We start from the raw sequence: 21,721 nt of genomic DNA, 5'->3' as shown, positions 1-21,721 counted from the left end.
TACGTTCAATGTTAACTGCTGTCTGAAGCATGCCATTTTTGGTGCAACTGTTCCTTTAAAAAAATACAACCAATAGCACTGAGGGGGAAGGGTTAACAACCACCCGACATTTTTAAGGTGGAACGGATAGTTCGGCGAATAAGGAGCTGGCGAATAAGGAGCTGGAGTCAGCCTCGTCACCTCCTCCTCATCCTCACACAGGTCTGTGACTCCTCACACAAACAGCTTCTGTGTCTTTAACTCTCAGGGCGAGGACAATGAAGACAGGAGCTGGACAAGTCTGAAACATTACATGTAAAACATACTTTTAACAGTTACCACTTCAACAGCCTCAAAATAATTATGCTAGTCTTTACTACACAATGCCGTTTCCTTTAGGAGACAAACATACATTCAGTTTAACCGCGAAAAAACAAGACAAATTCACATGAGCGTAACCGTGACCATAACCGTCTGTTAACGCCTCAAAGAGAACAGATAATGTAAAATCTTATGTAAATATGACAAAATACATTCACAGACGTTATATTAAAAGTACATCCTCCGTTCAGTAACGTTACATGAGGCAGTTAAGACCTCCGTGTCCGAGGCGAAAACCGCGTCCGTTTTTTTAATATAACGTTAGATATAACGTTAAGCTCCTTTGTTTCCGCCTTTCATAAAACCTTCCGCCTTTCATACAACCGGGAAAACAATAAAAGATAACTTTACATTTTGAATATTTAACGTTACTTACCATAGTCTTTCACTCGCTTCTCGCTTCTATCACGCTGAGAAAATGGCGGCTGCTCGCACTGGAGAGACGTACGATTTTGACGTGACGTGCGTGCTCTCCTTCACGTCCGCGTCCTCAACCCACCCCCGCTGGGTTAAAAAAGATAGTTATTTTCAACCCAAACTTGGGTTAAAACATCCCAAAGTCCTATCCAACGGCCTCAACCCAGCAGTTGGGTTGAAAAAACAACCCAGCGTTTTTTAGAGTGTTGTATATGCGTTTGCTTTTGAAATAACCGATTTGAAGTAGTTTATTTAATCTGGTTCTGTTGTGTTTGATGAGGGTTGGAGCTGAACTTCACAGCAAAGTAGATCTCCAACAGGATTGGGCACCCCTGATAAAATAATAATAGTAATAATAATAATGATAATAATATTTAATTAAATAATTAATTAATCATAATCAATGTAAATTAAAGCATTCTGAATTATCAAAAATAATTTATGAAATTCTGTCTACTAAAATTTTTTACCACTATTGGATCCAGTTACATATGTATCTACCAGTGAAGAGTCTCCGTCCAGTGAAACTACTCATTAAAACAGTTTTGAACTGAGCTCAAACTAATGCATGTCATAAGCATCATTTAGAAGCACAAACAAAATTGTGCATCTCTGCTGTCTGCAGGTAAATGATGTGAGTGTGTTTGCATATTGATCAGATGCGTCAGTGCTCTGAGAGTGTTTATAGTGCTGTGAGTTTAACACTTCATCACTGAGAGCTTTTCTAAATTTTAACTGAAAGAGCAACTAACAAGAAGATGATGATCATCAGCGTCTGTATCTGGACACTCATTCTTTGTGTTCAAGGTTAATTTATTACTCAATATTTTTATGCATGTGTTAGATGGTAAAACTGATTGTGTTCTGTATACTTGAATAACTGTTGCCATTATTATTATATGAAATATTATTCACAGGAAGTACAGGACAAGTTTCTGTGACTCAGACTCCCTCAGCAGCAGCTGTTCAACCAGGAGAAACAGTTACTATAAACTGTCAAACTAGCAGAGAAATTGGAAAACGTTCATGGGGTTGTGGTGAATGTCTCAACTGGTATCTGCAGAAACCTGGAGAAACTCCTAAAATCCTCATTTTTGGCATTAGAGAACGATGGTCAGGAACTCCATCTAGATTCAGTGGCAATGGAGCAGATTATGGAACAGATTTCACTCTGACCATCAGTGGAGTCCAGACTGAAGATGCTGGACATTATTACTGTAAGCCTGGACATGTATTCAACAGCAGAAATGTCCTGACACAGTGATTGTGAGTGGTACAAAAACCTGTGTCAGTCAGAGTCACAGTGACTGAACTGATGCTGCAGCTGATCAAACACTATCACTCACTACTGACACACAGAGACCAAACACAGAACTACACATGAGCTCACAACTGAGTTAGGACTCACATCAGCTCTATTAGACTCAGATCTGTCCTGTGACAGACGGGTTTGACTCAGTTATGTTCAGAATCAGAGAAAACTGGGTGTAAGTTGATATAGAGTAAATCTAATTTAATAAGTCATTGTGTAGCAACATAAAGATGTTTTAACAGTTCCTCAAGAAGCTCTTTCATCTCAAGCTGATGATGAATTTATTATTCATGACTCATCAGTGCATGAGCAGAAGTGAAAGTGTTTCAGTTCAGAGCGTTGAACCGATCAAACAGTGAAACTGTGAGTTTGAGCTGAAATCAGATTTGCATTGACAGCTTTAGTGATTCTGATGGTCTCAGAATAGAGCAGCTCCGTCTCCAGAGACCATGTTCAAACCCCAAGAGCTTCAGTTCACATTTACTGCTAAACACAGCTGTTCTCAACTATTACAATCCATCAACAGCAGCTGAAACTTTAGTGAAGGAAGGACACACTGATCAATGATGCAGTCGAACACAAATGGAAGGCGTTCAGAAGCTTTATTGAATGAACAGCAATGGCAGCACATTGAAAGACTGCTTGAGTATTGAGCTGTAAATCAGGAGACTGCTGTGAATCCTGCTGCTCTTCACTGGAGAAACATCAGCACTCGGAGCTCTTGAGGAACGAGGTCTCGTGATCAGCTCCGTCATGTGTTACTCTGCAGACGAAGCGCTCGCCGGCTTCCCAGCGTGCTTTGCTGAGGCTCAGGACGCTGCTGCGGCTGTAGCGTCCGTCCCGCTCACTCTCTGCGCTGGTCTGAACCCCCTCGGTGACCTCTGACCCGTCCAGCGTCCAGCTCACCTGCGCCCCCTGTGGAGAGTAAGAGCTGAGCAGACAGAGCAGTGCGGCTGAGTCTCCAGAGATCTGCAGAGAAGAGGGAGGCAGCAGAGACACGGAGGGCTTCACTGCGGGACCAGCTGCAACACACACACACACACACACACACACACACACACACACACACACGCACGCACGCACACACACACACACACACACACACAGAGACACACACACACACACACGCACACACACATTAAATGTACTGTTAAGAAATTTACACTACAAAAACAATCATAAATTTAAAGTCAAAAGAATAAAATGTTATGGGAAAAACTGTTAATTGGTTAACAATAAGTTCTATACAGTTCTATATTTCACTATATACAGTGAAAAACTGTAGTTAATCTAAAAGGACATTTCATGTTATTTTACAGTAAAATATTGAATACAGTTTTTGAAAGTGAAAGAACAAATTTGACGATCTGCTGCTGTTTTTTTTTACTATAATATTTACAGTGTATCAAGTACAACATACTGTAGAAATATAAATCAGTTCTCTTAATCAAACATGATATACTGTAAAATGTATGCTATGTGTTTCTGAATTAAGTAACATTTTTAAAAAGATTTGATAAATCATCTCTGACCAAGTGCAAATTGCTATTTTGTGTGTGTGTTATTGTTCTAAGGTTTAGGAAACAAATTAAACTCTTATTTATATTTTGAAAATTGTCAACATTCAGGACATTTTTTCATAAAGATAATTATACGTAAACTCATAGTTTAAATAATACATTTAACATGCTTATCAGATAAATTTCATTTTGACTCATGAAATTAAATATATTCTGTCTATATTATATTAAAATAATACAAATATGAACTATGTCTTAAAATGGAAAAATAATATGACTTGTGCATAATATAGAAGACAAAATTTAATAATAAAATACATCAATAGTTGCAATAAATCAATAAAACAAAATGAAAATTTACAATTAAATTTGAAATATTGTTGCCAAATGTTCTTAAATAAATGTAAACCTCCTTTTAAAACACACACACACACATTATATATTGATGTTAGATAATTTAAGAAAGACTTACTTCTGATGGTCAGTTTAGTTCCTCCACCAAAAGTGTACCACAGTGCTTCATTCTAGTGAAAGCGTCGTACAAAAACCTCCGTCACACTCAAATAAACACAAACTCCAGCAGAGAAAGAGAGAAGAGACTCACACACTGATATCAGACTCAACAGCAGCTCTTCTCAACAGCACTCAGCAATTATTATAAAAAACAGAACAAAATCTTCATCTTTAATAATTAATCCTTGTTATTATATTAAGGCTAAAATCCAATCATTTGTTTCATAATCAGTCCCAAAAATCATCATATTTACAAAAAAAAAAAATGATCTCAGCGTGAAAAACTGACTGAAACTTAACATAAAACAGTGTTTGGAGAGAGAAGCTCGACCTGAAATAAATAATTAAATAACATGTGATAAATCATGAGTGTTTGTTTCTGAAAATGGATAAAAGGAATTTATTAGCAAAGATATTAAATAGTAAAACTGTTTAGTGTCTGCAGGTAAATGATGTGAGTGTGTTTGCATATTGATCAGATGCTTCAGTGCTCTGAGAGTGTTTATAGTGCTGTGAGTTTAACACTTCATCACTGACACACACAACAATCTTCATCAACATGACCTTCATCATCATCTTCATCTGGACTCTCACAGTGTTTGCTCAAGGTTTGTGGAGCACAAGTTTGATATCAATTCATTTCTTCAAGTATATTGTCAAAGTTTTGAGTTGATTTTCTTCTTGTTGTGTGTTTCAGAGTGTAGAGGACAGATCAGCGTCACTCAGAGTCCCTCAACGACAGCAGCTCAACCAGGAGAAACTGTCAAGATCAACTGTAGAACCAGCACAGATGTGTACTTATATAGTGGATCTGATCTTTTAGCCTGGTACTTACAGAAACCTGGAGAAGCTCCTAAACTCCTGATTTATTGGACAAGCAGCCTCCAGTCAGGAACTCCATCTAGATTCAGTGGCAGTGGATCTAACAGTGATTTCACTCTGACCATCAGTGGAGTCCAGGCTGAAGATGCTGGACATTATTACTGTCAGAGTGCTCATTTAATCAGTAGTAGCTGGCTGTTCACACAGTGATTGTGAGTGTTACAAAAACCTGTGTCAGTCAGAGTCACAGTGACTGAACTGATGCTGCAGCTGATCAAACACTATCACTCACTACTGACACACAGAGACCAAACACAGAACTACACATGAGCTCACAACTGAGTTAGGACTCACATCAGCTCTATTAGACTCAGATCTGTCCTGTGACAGACGGGTTTGACTCAGTTATGTTCAGAATCAGAGAAAACTGGGTGTAAGTTGATATAGAGTAAATCTAATTTAATAAGTCATTGTGTAGCAACATAAAGATGTTTTAACAGTTCCTCAAGAAGCTCTTTCATCTCAAGCTGATGATGAATTTATTATTCATGACTCATCAGTGCATGAGCAGAAGTGAAAGTGTTTCAGTTCAGAGCGTTGAACCGATCAAACAGTGAAACTGTGAGTTTGAGCTGAAATCAGATTTGCATTGACAGCTTTAGTGATTCTGATGGTCTCAGAATAGAGCAGCTCCGTCTCCAGAGACCATGTTCAAACCCCAAGAGCTTCAGTTCACATTTACTGCTAAACACAGCTGTTCTCAACTATTACAATCCATCAACAGCAGCTGAAACTTTAGTGAAGGAAGGACACACTGATCAATGATGCAGTCGAACACAAATGGAAGGCGTTCAGAAGCTTTATTGAATGAACAGCAATGGCAGCACATTGAAAGACTGCTTGAGTATTGAGCTGTAAATCAGGAGACTGCTGTGAATCCTGCTGCTCTTCACTGGAGAAACATCAGCACTCGGAGCTCTTGAGGAACGAGGTCTCGTGATCAGCTCCGTCATGTGTTACTCTGCAGACGAAGCGCTCGCCGGCTTCCCAGCGTGCTTTGCTGAGGCTCAGGACGCTGCTGCGGCTGTAGCGTCCGTCCCGCTCACTCTCTGCGCTGGTCTGAACCCCCTCGGTGACCTCTGACCCGTCCAGCGTCCAGCTCACCTGCGCCCCCTGTGGAGAGTAAGAGCTGAGCAGACAGAGCAGTGCGGCTGAGTCTCCAGAGATCTGCAGAGAAGAGGGAGGCAGCAGAGACACGGAGGGCTTCACTGCGGGACCAGCTGCAACACACACACACACACACACACACACACACACACACACACACACGCACGCACGCACACACACACACACACACACACACAGAGACACACACACACACACACGCACACACACATTAAATGTACTGTTAAGAAATTTACACTACAAAAACAATCATAAATTTAAAGTCAAAAGAATAAAATGTTATGGGAAAAACTGTTAATTGGTTAACAATAAGTTCTATACAGTTCTATATTTCACTATATACAGTGAAAAACTGTAGTTAATCTAAAAGGACATTTCATGTTATTTTACAGTAAAATATTGAATACAGTTTTTGAAAGTGAAAGAACAAATTTGACGATCTGCTGCTGTTTTTTTTTACTATAATATTTACAGTGTATCAAGTACAACATACTGTAGAAATATAAATCAGTTCTCTTAATCAAACATGATATACTGTAAAATGTATGCTATGTGTTTCTGAATTAAGTAACATTTTTAAAAAGATTTGATAAATCATCTCTGACCAAGTGCAAATTGCTATTTTGTGTGTGTGTTATTGTTCTAAGGTTTAGGAAACAAATTAAACTCTTATTTATATTTTGAAAATTGTCAACATTCAGGACATTTTTTCATAAAGATAATTATACGTAAACTCATAGTTTAAATAATACATTTAACATGCTTATCAGATAAATTTCATTTTGACTCATGAAATTAAATATATTCTGTCTATATTATATTAAAATAATACAAATATGAACTATGTCTTAAAATGGAAAAATAATATGACTTGTGCATAATATAGAAGACAAAATTTAATAATAAAATACATCAATAGTTGCAATAAATCAATAAAACAAAATGAAAATTTACAATTAAATTTGAAATATTGTTGCCAAATGTTCTTAAATAAATGTAAACCTCCTTTTAAAACACACACACACACATTATATATTGATGTTAGATAATTTAAGAAAGACTTACTTCTGATGGTCAGTTTAGTTCCTCCACCAAAAGTGTACCACAGTGCTTCATTCTAGTGAAAGCGTCGTACAAAAACCTCCGTCACACTCAAATAAACACAAACTCCAGCAGAGAAAGAGAGAAGAGACTCACACACTGATATCAGACTCAACAGCAGCTCTTCTCAACAGCACTCAGCAATTATTATAAAAAACAGAACAAAATCTTCATCTTTAATAATTAATCCTTGTTATTATATTAAGGCTAAAATCCAATCATTTGTTTCATAATCAGTCCCAAAAATCATCATATTTACAAAAAAAAAAAATGATCTCAGCGTGAAAAACTGACTGAAACTTAACATAAAACAGTGTTTGGAGAGAGAAGCTCGACCTGAAATAAATAATTAAATAACATGTGATAAATCATGAGTGTTTGTTTCTGAAAATGGATAAAAGGAATTTATTAGCAAAGATATTAAATAGTAAAACTGTTTAGTGTCTGCAGGTAAATGATGTGAGTGTGTTTGCATATTGATCAGATGCTTCAGTGCTCTGAGAGTGTTTATAGTGCTGTGAGTTTAACACTTCATCACTGACACACACAACAATCTTCATCAACATGACCTTCATCATCATCTTCATCTGGACTCTCACAGTGTTTGCTCAAGGTTTGTGGAGCACAAGTTTGATATCAATTCATTTCTTCAAGTATATTGTCAAAGTTTTGAGTTGATTTTCTTCTTGTTGTGTGTTTCAGAGTGTAGAGGACAGATCAGCGTCACTCAGAGTCCCTCAACGACAGCAGCTCAACCAGGAGAAACTGTCAAGATCAACTGTAGAACCAGCACAGATGTGTACTTATATAGTGGATCTGATCTTTTAGCCTGGTACTTACAGAAACCTGGAGAAGCTCCTAAACTCCTGATTTATTGGACAAGCAGCCTCCAGTCAGGAACTCCATCTAGATTCAGTGGCAGTGGATCTAACAGTGATTTCACTCTGACCATCAGTGGAGTCCAGACTGAAGATGCTGGACATTATTACTGTCAGAGTGCTCATTTAATCAGTAGTAGCTGGCTGTTCACACAGTGATTGTGAGTGTTACAAAAACCTGTGTCAGTCAGAGTCACAGTGACTGAACTGATGCTGCAGCTGATCAAACACTATCACTCACTACTGACACACAGAGACCAAACACAGAACTACACATGAGCTCACAACTGAGTTAGGACTCACATCAGCTCTATTAGACTCAGATCTGTCCTGTGACAGACGGGTTTGACTCAGTTATGCTCTGATTTTGTGATAAATTGATATCATATCAATCCAAAAACACACAAATGTTTCTTTGTTACAGTTTGTTAGTTTTTGTGTTTTTTTATGTGTACTTACAATCATACTGATAAACTGCCTTACGAAACTATCACTCAAACTTCATAACTGTCTCATCGGTGCATGAGCAGAAGTGAAAGTGTCTCAGTTCAGAGCGTTGAACCGATCAAACAGTGAAACTGTGAGTTTGAGCTGAAATCAGATTTGCATTGACAGCTTTAGTGATTCTGATGGTCTCAGAATAGAGCAGCTCCGTCTCCAGAGACCATGTTCAAACCCCAAGAGCTTCAGTTCACATTTACTGCTAAACACAGCTGTTCTCAACTATTACAATCCATCAACAGCAGCTGAAACTTTAGTGAAGGAAGGACACACTGATCAATGATGCAGTCGAACACAAATGGAAGGCGTTCAGAAGCTTTATTGAATGAACAGCAATGGCAGCACATTGAAAGACTGCTTGAGTATTGAGCTGTAAATCAGGAGACTGCTGTGAATCCTGCTGCTCTTCACTGGAGAAACATCAGCACTCGGAGCTCTTGAGGAACGAGGTCTCGTGATCAGCTCCGTCATGTGTTACTCTGCAGACGAAGCGCTCGCCGGCTTCCCAGCGTGCTTTGCTGAGGCTCAGGACGCTGCTGCGGCTGTAGCGTCCGTCCCGCTCGCTCTCTGCGCTGGTCTGAACCCCCTCGGTGACCTCTGACCCGTCCAGCTTCCAGCTCACCTGCGCCCCCTGTGGAGAGTAAGAGCTGAGCAGACAGAGCAGTGCGGCTGAGTCTCCAGAGATCTGCAGAGAAGAGGGAGGCAGCAGAGACACGGAGGGCTTCACTGCGGGACCAGCTGAAACACACACACACACACACACTTCTTCACATCTGCAGCTACAATCTTCACTGGAGCAGACGAGATAATGCAGACAAAATCACCATCAGTTCATCTTTACTGTAACTCCACATCACTGCTGTCCTTCATATAACACAAATATCCTGAATGAAGACTGAAACATTCCCCATCAGCTATTAACAATTAAATGTACTGTTAAGAAATGTACACTACAAAGACAGTCATAATTTTAATGGCAAAAGACTGTTAAATGTTATGGGAAAAACTGTTAATTGGTTAACAGTAAGTTCTATACAGTTCTATATTTCACTATATACAGTGAAACTGTAGTAAATCTAAAAATGACATTTAATGTTATTTTACATTAAAATATTGAATGCAGTTTTTGAAAATGAAAGAATAAATCTGACGATCACAGCTGCTATTTTTTATTTACTATGTTTACAGTGAATCAAACACAACATACTGTAGAAATATAAATCAGTTCTCTTAAGCAAACATGATATACTGTAAAATATATGCTATTTTTTACTGAATTAAGTCATTTTAAAAAAAGATTTTATAAAACATCTCTGACCAAGTGCAAATTGATAATTTTTTGTGGTACTGTTTTAAGATTTAGGAAACAAATTGAACTATTTTGAAAATAATCAACATTCAGGACATTTTCTCATTAAGATAATTATAAGTAAATGTATAGTTTAACTAATGCATTTTAACATGCTTAACAGCTAAATTTCTTTTTGACTCATAAAAATAAATATATTCTGTCTATATCATTCAGCTTTTGTTTCATGCACAAATTAAAATATTTTAAGAAATAACTGAGAATTCATAAAAAAATTGTCATTAATTAAAATATATCAAATTGTTAGCATACAAAAATGTGAAATTACTTATGTAAAATATTAAGAACAAATATAAACTATGGCTTGAAATGGAAAAATATTGAATATCACCAAATATGACTTGAATATGATCAATATGACAAATATAACAGAGAAAATGTAATGATTAAATATATAAATAGGTGCAATCAATCAATAAAACAGAATGAAAATTTACAATAAAATTATAAATATTGTTGCAAAATGTTCTTAAATAAACTTAAACCTCCTTTTGAAGCACACACACATTATATATTTATATGAGATAATTTAAGAAAGACTTACTTTTGATCACCAGTTCAGTTCCTCCACCAAAAGTGTACCACAGTGCTTCATTCTAGTGAAAGCGTCGTACAAAAACCTCCGTCACACTGAAATAAACACAAACTCCAGCAGAGAAAGAGAGAAGAGACTCACACACTGATATCAGACTCAACAGCAGCTCTTCTCATCAGCACTCATCAATTATTATAAAAAACAGCACAAAATCTTCATCTTTAATAATTAATCCTTGTTATTACATTAAGACTAAAATCAAATCATTTGTTTCAAAATTAGTCCCCAAATTCATCATATTTACAAAACACCTGTTATTTAAAGCTTTGTGATGACCAAGATTTAGAAGGTGACTCCCTTGAATGACCTTTGACCTGTTATACAGTATCATACTAGACCTATCATGGATGACATCAAATCTGTAACTCAGGTATTAAATGATCTTAGCGTGAAAAACTGATAGAAAGTTAAAATGGAGAAAAAAAAATGTATTAGTAAAGATAATAAACAGTAAATGATGAATCTGCTGTCTCCAGGTAAATGATGTGAGTGTGTTTGCATATTGATCAGATGCTTCAGTGCTCTGAGAGTGTTTATAGTGCTGTGAGTTTAACACTTCATCACTGACACACACAACAATCTTCATCAACATGACCTTCATCATCATCTTCATCTGGACTCTCACAGCGTTTGCTCAAGGTTTGTGGAGCACAAGTTTGATATCAATTCATTTCTTCAAGTATATTGTCAAAGTTTTGAGTTGATTTTCTTCTTGTTGTGTGTTTCAGAGTGTAGAGGACAGATCAGCGTCACTCAGAGTCCCTCAACGACAGCAGCTCAACCAGGAGAAACAGTGAAGATCAACTGTAGAACCAGCAGAAATGTGTACATTTGGAATGGGAAATACTATTTAGCCTGGTAAATACACAAATCTAGAGAAGCTCCTAAACTCCTGATTTTTGATGCAGATGTTCGCCAGTCTGGAACTCCATCTAGATTCAGTGGCAGAGGATCTGGAAAAGATTTCACTCTGACCATCAGTGGAGTCCAGACTGGAGATGCTGGACATTATTACTGTCACAGTGCACACAGCGGTCCAACGTTCACACAGTGATTGTGAGTGGTACAAAAACCTGTGTCAGTCAGAGTCACAGTGACTGAACTGATGCTGCAGCTGATCAAACACTATCACTCACTACTGACACACAGAGACCAAACACAGAACTACACATGAGCTCACAACTGAGTTAGGACTCACATCAGCTCTATTAAGGTCTGTTAGGGGGTCTCTGCTCAACCACCACCTGTTAACTTTGTGGATTATTATTTTGAGTCAATTGTGAGATGGTGACACACTGCCCTCTCACAATGTAGTCTATTGATTAACAGATCTATTTGCCGCTCACACCATGTCTATACCGGATGCAGAGTAGCTCGACAAACCACAGACATTAAACTACTGCCTCGTTCTATTTATGACGTACTGACACAAAGATCAAATGATTTGCAACAGTAGCATTGTCCCATCCAGTGTAGACAGCGGCCCTGTCCCAAATCACACCCTAGACCCTCGCAGTCTTCCTCTGAGTCCAAACTGCCGGGACGTGATGCAACTTTGACTGTCGGGTGGAAGTCTGCCACGGAGCTCGTCTCAGTGCGGGGTCGAGAGAAGTGTGCATAGCAAAGAGTTCACTCGCAAGCACCCTTCTAGAAGCTAAAATGATGAATGGGACACTCTACAGACTTATGGACTTCATGGACACGCACATACGGTGGCCATTGTAAATCCGCAAGTGCACATGAAGTGTGGCATTTGGGACTGGGACAGAGTCAAGCTGTTGTGATGTGTGTGCTGCACATTTCCAGTTCAGCGCAGGGGTACATTTAGCGCTCACACTACATGTGTACCGCACCTGAGCCGAACTGAACCGTGCTCTGGCCCACATCTTCCAAGCAAGCCAGGGACGGTTAAACAGAGCGATCACACTAGACTAACCAACCAGGCTTTGGGGGTCAAACAACTTCTGTAACCTAAATGAAGCACATTGATGAGCGTGCTCTTGATCTCGCTCTGGTTGATGTGTGCGCTCTTTTCTGGGAGAACTGCCCATAAAAGCAATTCTGCCCTTTATGATGTCATACAGGCCCATATTAAACAAACAAACATTCCAAAACTTATTCGAACCCTGAAGGAGTGTATTTGTCACAAAAAGACCTCCATCAAACCCTTTTGCAGTATAAAATCGCAACAAAATGTCTTCTGAATCCATGTGTGAGGAACTACAGAATTTGTCTACAGAAAACTTGACTTCCACTCTACATCTCATACAGTAGCTCCATTTGTCTGTTTGTTGTAGTAAACAGAAATTGGATTGAATCACCTGCGAGTCCTCAACTCTCTACTGGAGATTTTTATTCAACTTAGTGATTCAAATCTTTATCAGATCCTTTCACCAAAAAGATTTGTTCTGATTGGTTCAGTGAGCAATTCATCGACGATCATGAGATGTTCCAGTTCATTCATGAAGTGACTCGTTCAGTGCAAATGATTCAATCAAATGATTCAAGCTGTTCATTTTGAACTATGTCAGCTGGCTGAGCAAAAACTAATGTCAATATCGAGTCTAAATGAATGAGTAAGTAATCAGTAGTTAATCAGTAATAAATTAAACAATAGTTACTTTTTGTATAAAGGTGACATATCATAAAAAACTGACCTTTCCAGGTTTTAAGTGCTACAATCAGGTCCCCGATGCATCTACCAACCAAGGAAACGTGAAAAAGATTAACCCAGTGACTTTGTTTCTGCAAGTGTCTGAGAAAATGAGTGCATCTGATTTCACTCCCTTGGTGACGTGGCAAAAGAATCTCATTATAATATTACTGCCCCTTAACCTGTTCGTTTACACCCAAGGCTCCGTCATTTTGTTATGTCATTCGCATTTTGATATATTTACCAGCTGTTTAACTTCACAGACATAAACCAGACAGCAACATAGTGAAGGCCAGATTCAGTGTTGTGCCCATGTTCGACTTTCAAATTATTATCCCCCTCATTAAAATCACTACCTGATTGGCAAATCCTAACCCCTCCCTCACACCTAACCCAACACCTACCGGTCTGGGCCAACACTGCTTGCTGTCTGGGAACCAAAAGTTTTTGTAATTCGTGTGCTGTTAACGTAAACTTGTGTGTGAAAGAGAACTTAGTTTAGTACTCACATGCTGTGACAGCCGCTTTCTGTCCGTGTGTTTCTGATATGTGCGCTCATAAAACCGTATATCAGAAGTTTAAACTAATATTGTTTAAAACTCTCTGATTTCAGCCCAAAAAACATGATAATCATAACCAAAACAGGTGATTTTTAGCAGGTCTGAGCTATGATGACACAGCTCTATTCTGGAAAAGGGGGCTGGGAGCTGCAGCTCATTTGCATTTAAAGAGACAGGCCCAAAAAACTGAGTGTTTTGTTCAGTATTTTGAGCTGAAATTTACTTATATTAAATATTGTAAAAAGGCATAATATGTCTCCTTTAATTAATATGCCATATAATTAATTATATAAATATGCCAGCAGCCATTTCACCCTCTAAACAGGGTTGAGTTCACCCTGCAGTCTGAATGACACTATACTGGGTCATTAAAAATCCCAGGAACTTCCCAGGAAATCCCCAAGACTCTTTCAAAAAGAGTAGGGGTGTAATGCCGTCATCCTGGCCAAATTTGCCTAAATGCCTCTGACCATCATGGCTTCCTAATCATCCCTATATCTACTATCTGGTTTTCGTCACTCTGTCTCATCTCCATCAATAAGCTGGTCATCATCTAGGTGGATGCTCCAGGTGTCAGTGATAGCTCACAGGGCAGACGTGGCCTAATGGATAGAGAGTTGGTCTTGCAACCCAAAGTTCGTATTTTAGTCTCAGGTTAGGGTTAGGGATTGTTGGTGGGGGAGTGAATAACCAGCGCTCTCTCCACCTTCAATACCATGATTGAGGTGAGACCCTTGAGCAACCCCCAATTACTGGCTGCCCACTGCTCTGGGTGTGTGTGTTCACGGTGTGTGTGTGTGTGTGTGTGTGTGTGTGCACTTAAATGCAGAGCACAAATTCTGGACACTATACTTTGCAACAGATCACTTCACTTTCAGTTTACCAGCAGGTACTTACAGAAACCTAGAGAATCTCCTAAACTAAAATGTTGTTTTGCAAGTAGCCTCCAGTCAGCAACTTCATCTGAAGATTCAGACACATGAGTCAAAGATCCTGATATGTTTTATGTGCATCATCTTCTGAAACATGTACACAGATTTACATAGAGGAATCACTCAATATGAACTTATTGTTTATTGAACTGTTGCACAAAAGCCGTATCACACTCACAATAATGCTGATATTCAGATGAAACAGTTCTTGCTTGTGTATTATTACTTTTTATCAATAAGAATTATATTAATGTGAACTTTTGAATGTTTCCTAAATCTCAAAGAAACAGCACATTAAAATAGTTTGCATAGAGAGTGTGTTTTACATGAGCGACACACACTTCAGTGCTCTGCATGTGTTTATAACTCTGACAAACATCAAACATGATCAACAACTGTTTCTCACTAGAACTGAACCTACAACCAACAAAAATGACTTTCATCACCATATTGATCTGGACTCTGACTGTATTATGTAGAGGTTTGTGTCTGGAAAGATATATTTGTTATTTTTAATGTAGTGAAGATATATGTTTGTAAAAGTGTTTGTGATTTCTGATCTTTCTCATTTGACAGAATCTATTGGGCAGGTGACAGTGACTCAAACTCCCTCAGTGCTGCTCGCTCAAACTGGACAATCAGTCACTGTTAACTGTATATTCAGCCAGGATTCCTGCTGTACTGTTAATGGAAATCCTGCTGTCAGCTGGTACTTACAGAAACCTGGAGAAGCTCCTAAACTCCTGATTTATGGAACAAGCAGCCTCCAGTCAGGAACTCCATCTAGATTCAGTGGCAGTGGATCTAACAAAGATTTCACTCTGACCATCAGTGGAGTCCAGACTGAAGATGCTGGACATTATTACTGTCAGAATGCACACAGCGTCAGTGGTAGTCGTGTGTTCACACAGTGATTGTGAGTGGTACAAAAACCTGTGTCAGTCAGAGTCACAGTGACTGAACTGATGCTGCAGCTGATCAAACACTATCACTCACTCTACAGAGAAGAAACACAAATATGATTTTGATATCAATTTTGTTGAGGTCCATCAATTTTAAATATTATTAAAGTTATTTTAATATAATGACATTTTTTTTCATATCTATTATGTTTTATCTCTTCTACTCTCCACTCACTCATTTTTCAATCCATCATATTTTTGACTATGTATTTATTTTTAATTAAACATTCATATTCCAAAAAAAAAAATCAGCAGGACAGAAAGATGCTGCTGTTATTTCATAAGTTGTGTAAGTCTAATAAAACTATCTCTCAAACTCTAAAACTGTCTCATCAGTGCATGAGCAGAAGTGAAACTGATCCAGTTCAGAGCCTTTAACCGATCAAACAGTGAAACTATGTTTCTGAGCTTTTCATTTTCATAGATATTAAATTAAATATAAAGCATTCAATGAGTTTTCCACTTGCTTCAGTAAATATGTTAATCTAACACTCTTTAACACATTCATTTAACACTATATTTGTGAGGTTCATAATGTTTCGTCATGTATCTGCAGATGTTTTTTCATGGTCCACTGAGTCAAGTTTCTAAATGTATTTTTAAATATGAGTTAAAACCTCGATCCAAATAAACACCTGAAACAAAAATGACAAAATAACACAGGCATAAAGTCACAATTGTATTTTATTTATTGAGTCAATTTTAATAGAATCAGAACTGAATGATAAAGCACACACACATGTTCTTGTATGAAGCACACAAAGCAGAGCAGATGCAGATGCGAGCGACTGAAGCTGGATGTGGAGAATGAAGGAGTCGCTCATGTGCTGTTAGTCTCCATGTGAGACATGAGTGAGAAGAGCAGCAGATCTACTCTGAACACTGCTGTCTCGTCACGTGTCCAGTGAGCGCAGGCTGACCGCTCCGTGTGGCCTCACAGCTCACTGAGACGCTCTCCATCCACTCCTGCTCAGAGAGAGTCAGGCTGCTGCTCCAGCTGTACAGACCGTCCTTCTCCAGGAGCCCAGCGCTGCTCTCCTGAGACCTGCTGCTCCCGTCCACCTTCCAGCTCAGGCTCCAGTCTGACGGGAAGCCCTTGCTGGCCACACACACCAGTGTCGCTGTCTTCTTTGAGGAGATCTCTGCACTGGAGGGCGGCAGGACGCTCACTTTAGGACGAGTGACGCCTGACAAACACACAACACTCACCTCAGTCAAGTACAAAGCTTTCTGTACTTTCAGATTCATAAAAATATAGGAACAATTAATACAATGATATCTTTTCTTGTCCATTTTAACAACATTAAACTGCAAGTCACCTGAATGAATGTTTAAAAGCTTTTCTGTGATCAGAAAAGCAATGAAAGTTTAGTGAAATATGTTGATTTGAAAAGACATTTACATTATCAACATCAGTGTTAGTCACTTTGATAAAAAGCATCAAAGATCAAATGTGAATAAACATAATAACTGCAAGAATTCATTTTTTTTATTGTAAAATGTATTTTTGTCGCCCATGTGTAATTTAAATTATTAACCTTTCAAATATAAACAAAGATACAATTAAGGAACCATAATTTCCAGTTTGAAAATATCTGCAGGCTTCACTTAAAAACCAACAAACTATTCTAATATTTTTCATTTAATTACTGTCTTAAATTGTAAAGTATTTCAGTGCACCTTTTTACCATTAGAATTTAATTATCAATGAAGAATAAAGAGCTGAAGACTGAAAACTATTTTAGTTCAATGGATGAAAACAAAGATGCCATAACAATAAAACCATCTTTACAATGCTGACTGCCAAACATTCAATGTGAACTAAAAATAAAATGAAAACACTTAAGTTTAAAAGTGTCTCATTTCTATAGCGTAACAAAGTGTTTCTGCGTCAGTTGTTGTATTAATAATGAAATGATGATTGACTTACTGCCAACATCCAGTTTGGTGCCGCTGCCGAAAGTCCACCACAGTGATACAAACTAATAGAGCAGCTGAACAAAAACCTCCTGAACGCTTCACTAACTGAACAAACACACATCAACTGAGTCTCCAACAAACACACACTCACAGCACACATCACCTGCATTTACTTCATCTGTCTTATTACTAAAACATCAACCTCAATTATTGAAAGAAATTCACTTTTATATCAAGTGTGACGTGACTCACAATCAAACTCAGTTGATTCAGTGATTGACAGAGACACGTGTGATGATCCTCATGTCTGTAAAAACCTGCACAACATCCACGGATTTGACATCACAAGAGTAAGGTTAATGTACGAAAGTTGGTCTTGAAGATGTTTTCAGAACTAAAGTGAATGATACAGTTTTTAATAGTTTGGCTAATAGAAGACGTTCAGTAATTGTTTTTTTTATTTCAGGCCTTTGTCTGTTAATGAGCGACTGTCTGCAGGTAAATGATGTGAGTGTGTTTGCATATTGATCAGATGCTTCAGTGCTCTGAGAGTGTTTATAGTGCTGTGAGTTTAACACTTCATCACTGACACACACAACAATCTTCATCAACATGACCTTCATCATCATCTTCATCTGGACTCTCTCATACTGCTTTATACTACAAGGTGAATAGTTTATATTTCAAATAATATTATTTAAATAATTGTATTATATATGTCAAATAATATATTTTTATGGACTAATAAATGTGTGTGTTTCAGGGTGTAAAGCTCAGATCACAGTCACTCAGACTCCAGTGAAACCTGTCACACCAGGAGAAAATGTTGTGATGAGCTGTAAACTCAGTACAGATACAGCCTGCAGCCCAGGATGTGTGTCCTGGTACTTACAGAAACCTGGAGAAGCTCCTAAACTCCTGATTTATTGGACCAAAAGCCTCCAGTCTACTCCAACTCCATCTAGATTCAGTGGCAGTGGATCTAACAGTGATTTCACTCTGACCATCAGTGGAGTCCAGACTGAAGATGCTGGACATTATTACTGTCAGAGTTATCACAGCAGTGGTGGTGTGTTCACACAGTGATAAAGAGTCGTACAAAAACCTGTGTCAGTCAGAGTCACAGTGACTGAACTGATGCTGCAGCTGATCAAACACTATCACTCACTACTGACACACAGAGACCAAACACAGAACTACACATGAGCTCACAACTGAGTTAGGACTCACATCAGCTCTATTAGACTCAGATCTGTCCTGGGACAGACGGGTTTGACTCAGTTATGCTCTGATTTTGTGATAAATTGATATCAGATCAATCCAAAAACACACAAATGTTTCTCTGTTACAGTTTGATAGTTTTTATGTTTTTTTTAGGTTGTACTTACAATCATACTGATAAACTGCCTTAAGAAACTACGACTCAAACTTCATAAGTGTCTCATTAGTGCATGAGCAGAAGTGAAAGTGTTTCAGTTCAGAGCGTTGAACCGATCAAACAGTGAAACTGTGAGTTTGAGCTGAAATCAGATTTGCATTGACAGCTTTAGTGATTCTGATGGTCTCAGAATAGAGCAGCTCCGTCTCCAGAGACCATGTTCAAACCCCAAGAGCTTCAGTTCACATTTACTGCTAAGCACAGCTGTTCTCAACTATTACAATCCATCAACAGCAGCTGAAACTTTAGTGAAGGAAGGACACACTGATCAATGATGCAGTCGAACACAAATGGAAGGCGTTCAGAAGCTTTATTGAATGAACAGCAATGGCAGCACATTGAAAGACTGCTTGAGTATTGAGCTGTAAATCAGGAGACTGCTGTGAATCCTGCTGCTCTTCACTGGAGAAACATCAGCACTCGGAGCTCTTGAGGAACGAGGTCTCGTGATCAGCTCCGTCATGTGTTACTCTGCAGACGAAGCGCTCGCCGGCTTCCCAGCGTGCTTTGCTGAGGCTCAGGACGCTGCTGCGGCTGTAGCGTCCGTCCCGCTCGCTCTCTGCGCTGGTCTGAACCCCCTCGGTGACCTCTGACCCGTCCAGCGTCCAGCTCACCTGCGCCCCCTGTGGAGAGTAAGAGCTGAGCAGACAGAGCAGTGCGGCTGAGTCTCCAGAGATCTGCAGAGAAGAGGGAGGCAGCAGAGACACGGAGGGCTTCACTGCGGGACCAGCTGCAACACACACACACACACACACACACACACACACACACACACACACACAACACACGCACGCACACGCACACGCACGCACACACACACACACACACACACACACACACACACACACGCACACACACGCACGCACACACACAGAGAGAGAAGCAGAAATGAAAAACTGATCAGTGGAGTTTAATTGTATAAGATGCATATGAAACAATCTTCAGAGTTCAGACAAAACATTATTCAAGAAAATGTATGTTTATATTATGATGTCTCTATATGACTTAGAAAAAAAATTATCATTTCATTATTAATGATACTAATATTCATGCTATTCCGACTCACAATCATGAATATCAGCAAACTTGAGAGTTTAAATAGTTTAAATGATTAATTTTCTAAATGCTCTTCAAGTTCCTTGTTGTCTGTTGACAAACACTTTATTGTTAAATGTGCCAAGATTTTAGACAAAATCATATCAAGAAATAATTAAATAGATTTTAAAGTACTGCTATCAATACATGTAAATGCATGTAATTAATCATATAAATAAAAAATAACATTTAAAAAGAATTTAAAATTATAAAATGTAAATAAGGATGAAATAAATGCAAAAAATACACTAATAAGATTTATTTCAGAAATAGTAAGTTACAGAACATGTGAACTTTTAACTTTTAATCTCAATCTAATAAAAACACTGCCCACATGAAAAATAATTAGTATATTGTGATTTTGTCAAAAGGTATGGAAAACAAATTTAAATAATTGCAATATTATTTGTACTATAAAAATATTATTCTTATAAGACACTAACAATGAATTGTACTTTTCAGTGTAATTGTAAATGTATGTTATGATGTTGTTGTTTTTAAATGATCAGCAGCAGATGCAAACTTGATTCTGAACATGTTCATTAACTACATTTCTCTTTGTCTGGTGACGACGTCTACACAATTACATTTAGTATTATCAGACTTTTACATGCATCTAAAAACATCCTAATTGCTATATTTACCATTAATTATTGTCAAAATTATATATATCAAGAATTAACTGACTATATATCATGTCATCTAAAGATACAATATTTTTGTACTGATAATGAGTTAAATTATTCATCTAAAATGATAAATGAGATTTTAAAAAAATACGAAAAAAAATATACAACTTAAGTAAATGATGAAATAAATTAAATATTGCAATTTACAAAAACATTTTTATAATAAAAGGACTAATGTTAAAATGTTTTTGCAGAAATAATCTAAAAATGAATTAAAATGAATGAATCAAATATCATATATTTTAATGACAGAATTGAAGAGACTTACCGATGGTCAGTTTAGTTCCTCCACCAAAAGTGTACCACAGTGCTTCATTCTAGTGAAAGCGTCGTACAAAAACCTCCGTCACACTCAAATAAACACAAACTCCAGCAGAGAAAGAGAGAAGAGACTCACACACTGATATCAGACTCAACAGCAGCTCTTCTCAACAGAACTCAGCAATTATTATAAAAAACAGCACAAAATCGTCATCTTTAATAATTAATCCTTGTTATTACATTAAGACTAAAATCAAATCATTTGTTTTATAATCAGTCCCAAAAATCATCATATTTACAAAACACTTTGTGATGACCAAGATTTAGAAGGTGACTCCCTTGAATGACCTTTGACCTGTTATACAGTATCATACTAGACCTATCATGGATGACATCAAATCTGTAACACAGTTATTAAATGATCTCAGTGTGAAAAACTGACTGAAACTTAACATAAAACAGTGTTTGGAGAGAGAAGCTCGACCTGAAATAAATAATTAAATAACATGTGATAAATCATGAGTGTTTGTTTCTGAAAATGGAGAAAAAAAAAATTATAAGAAAAGATATTAAACAGTAAACGATGAATCTGCTGTCTCCAGGTAAATGATGTGAGTGTGTTTGCATATTGATCAGAT

At 37.8% G+C, this 21,721-nt stretch overlaps 2 long non-coding RNA genes and 3 gene segments (V, D, J or C); 3 read left to right on the top strand and 2 right to left on the bottom strand.

Moving 5' to 3' along the window:
- Positions 1-4,670: 4,670 nt before the first annotated feature.
- LOC113042731 (Ig kappa chain V region 3547-like) lies at positions 4,671-5,247 on the top strand. The segment is given in 2 exon segments: positions 4,671-4,730; positions 4,820-5,247. Coding segments are annotated over 2 exon segments (384 nt in total).
- A 2,536-nt stretch (positions 5,248-7,783) lies between these two features.
- LOC113042730 (Ig kappa chain V region 3547-like) lies at positions 7,784-8,328 on the top strand. The segment is given in 2 exon segments: positions 7,784-7,843; positions 7,933-8,328. Coding segments are annotated over 2 exon segments (384 nt in total).
- An 880-nt stretch (positions 8,329-9,208) lies between these two features.
- Positions 9,209-10,688, bottom strand: LOC113042057 (uncharacterized). Its single transcript, XR_003275525.1, has 3 exons — positions 10,655-10,688; positions 10,523-10,574; positions 9,209-9,347 (listed from the first exon to the last, which is right to left on the bottom strand). It is a non-coding gene; the product is annotated as an uncharacterized LOC113042057 (long non-coding RNA).
- Positions 10,689-16,809: 6,121 nt separating this feature from the next.
- On the bottom strand, positions 16,810-17,979 carry LOC113042047 (uncharacterized). Of its 2 annotated transcripts, XR_003275508.1 has the most exons (3): positions 17,853-17,979; positions 17,611-17,705; positions 16,810-16,867 (listed from the first exon to the last, which is right to left on the bottom strand). It is a non-coding gene; the product is annotated as an uncharacterized LOC113042047 (long non-coding RNA). The 2 variants fall into 2 exon arrangements; XR_003275507.1 differs by having other exon boundaries at positions 17,611-17,903.
- A 196-nt stretch (positions 17,980-18,175) lies between these two features.
- LOC113041842 (Ig kappa chain V-III region VH-like) lies at positions 18,176-18,686 on the top strand. The segment is given in 2 exon segments: positions 18,176-18,267; positions 18,364-18,686. Coding segments are annotated over 2 exon segments (378 nt in total).
- Positions 18,687-21,721: the final 3,035 nt, after the last annotated feature.

Source organism: Carassius auratus, chromosome 24 (genome assembly GCF_003368295.1).
Source record: "Carassius auratus strain Wakin chromosome 24, ASM336829v1, whole genome shotgun sequence".
Lineage (NCBI taxonomy): Eukaryota > Metazoa > Chordata > Actinopteri > Cypriniformes > Cyprinidae > Carassius > Carassius auratus.
This window is presented reverse-complemented; position numbering and strand designations above follow the sequence as displayed.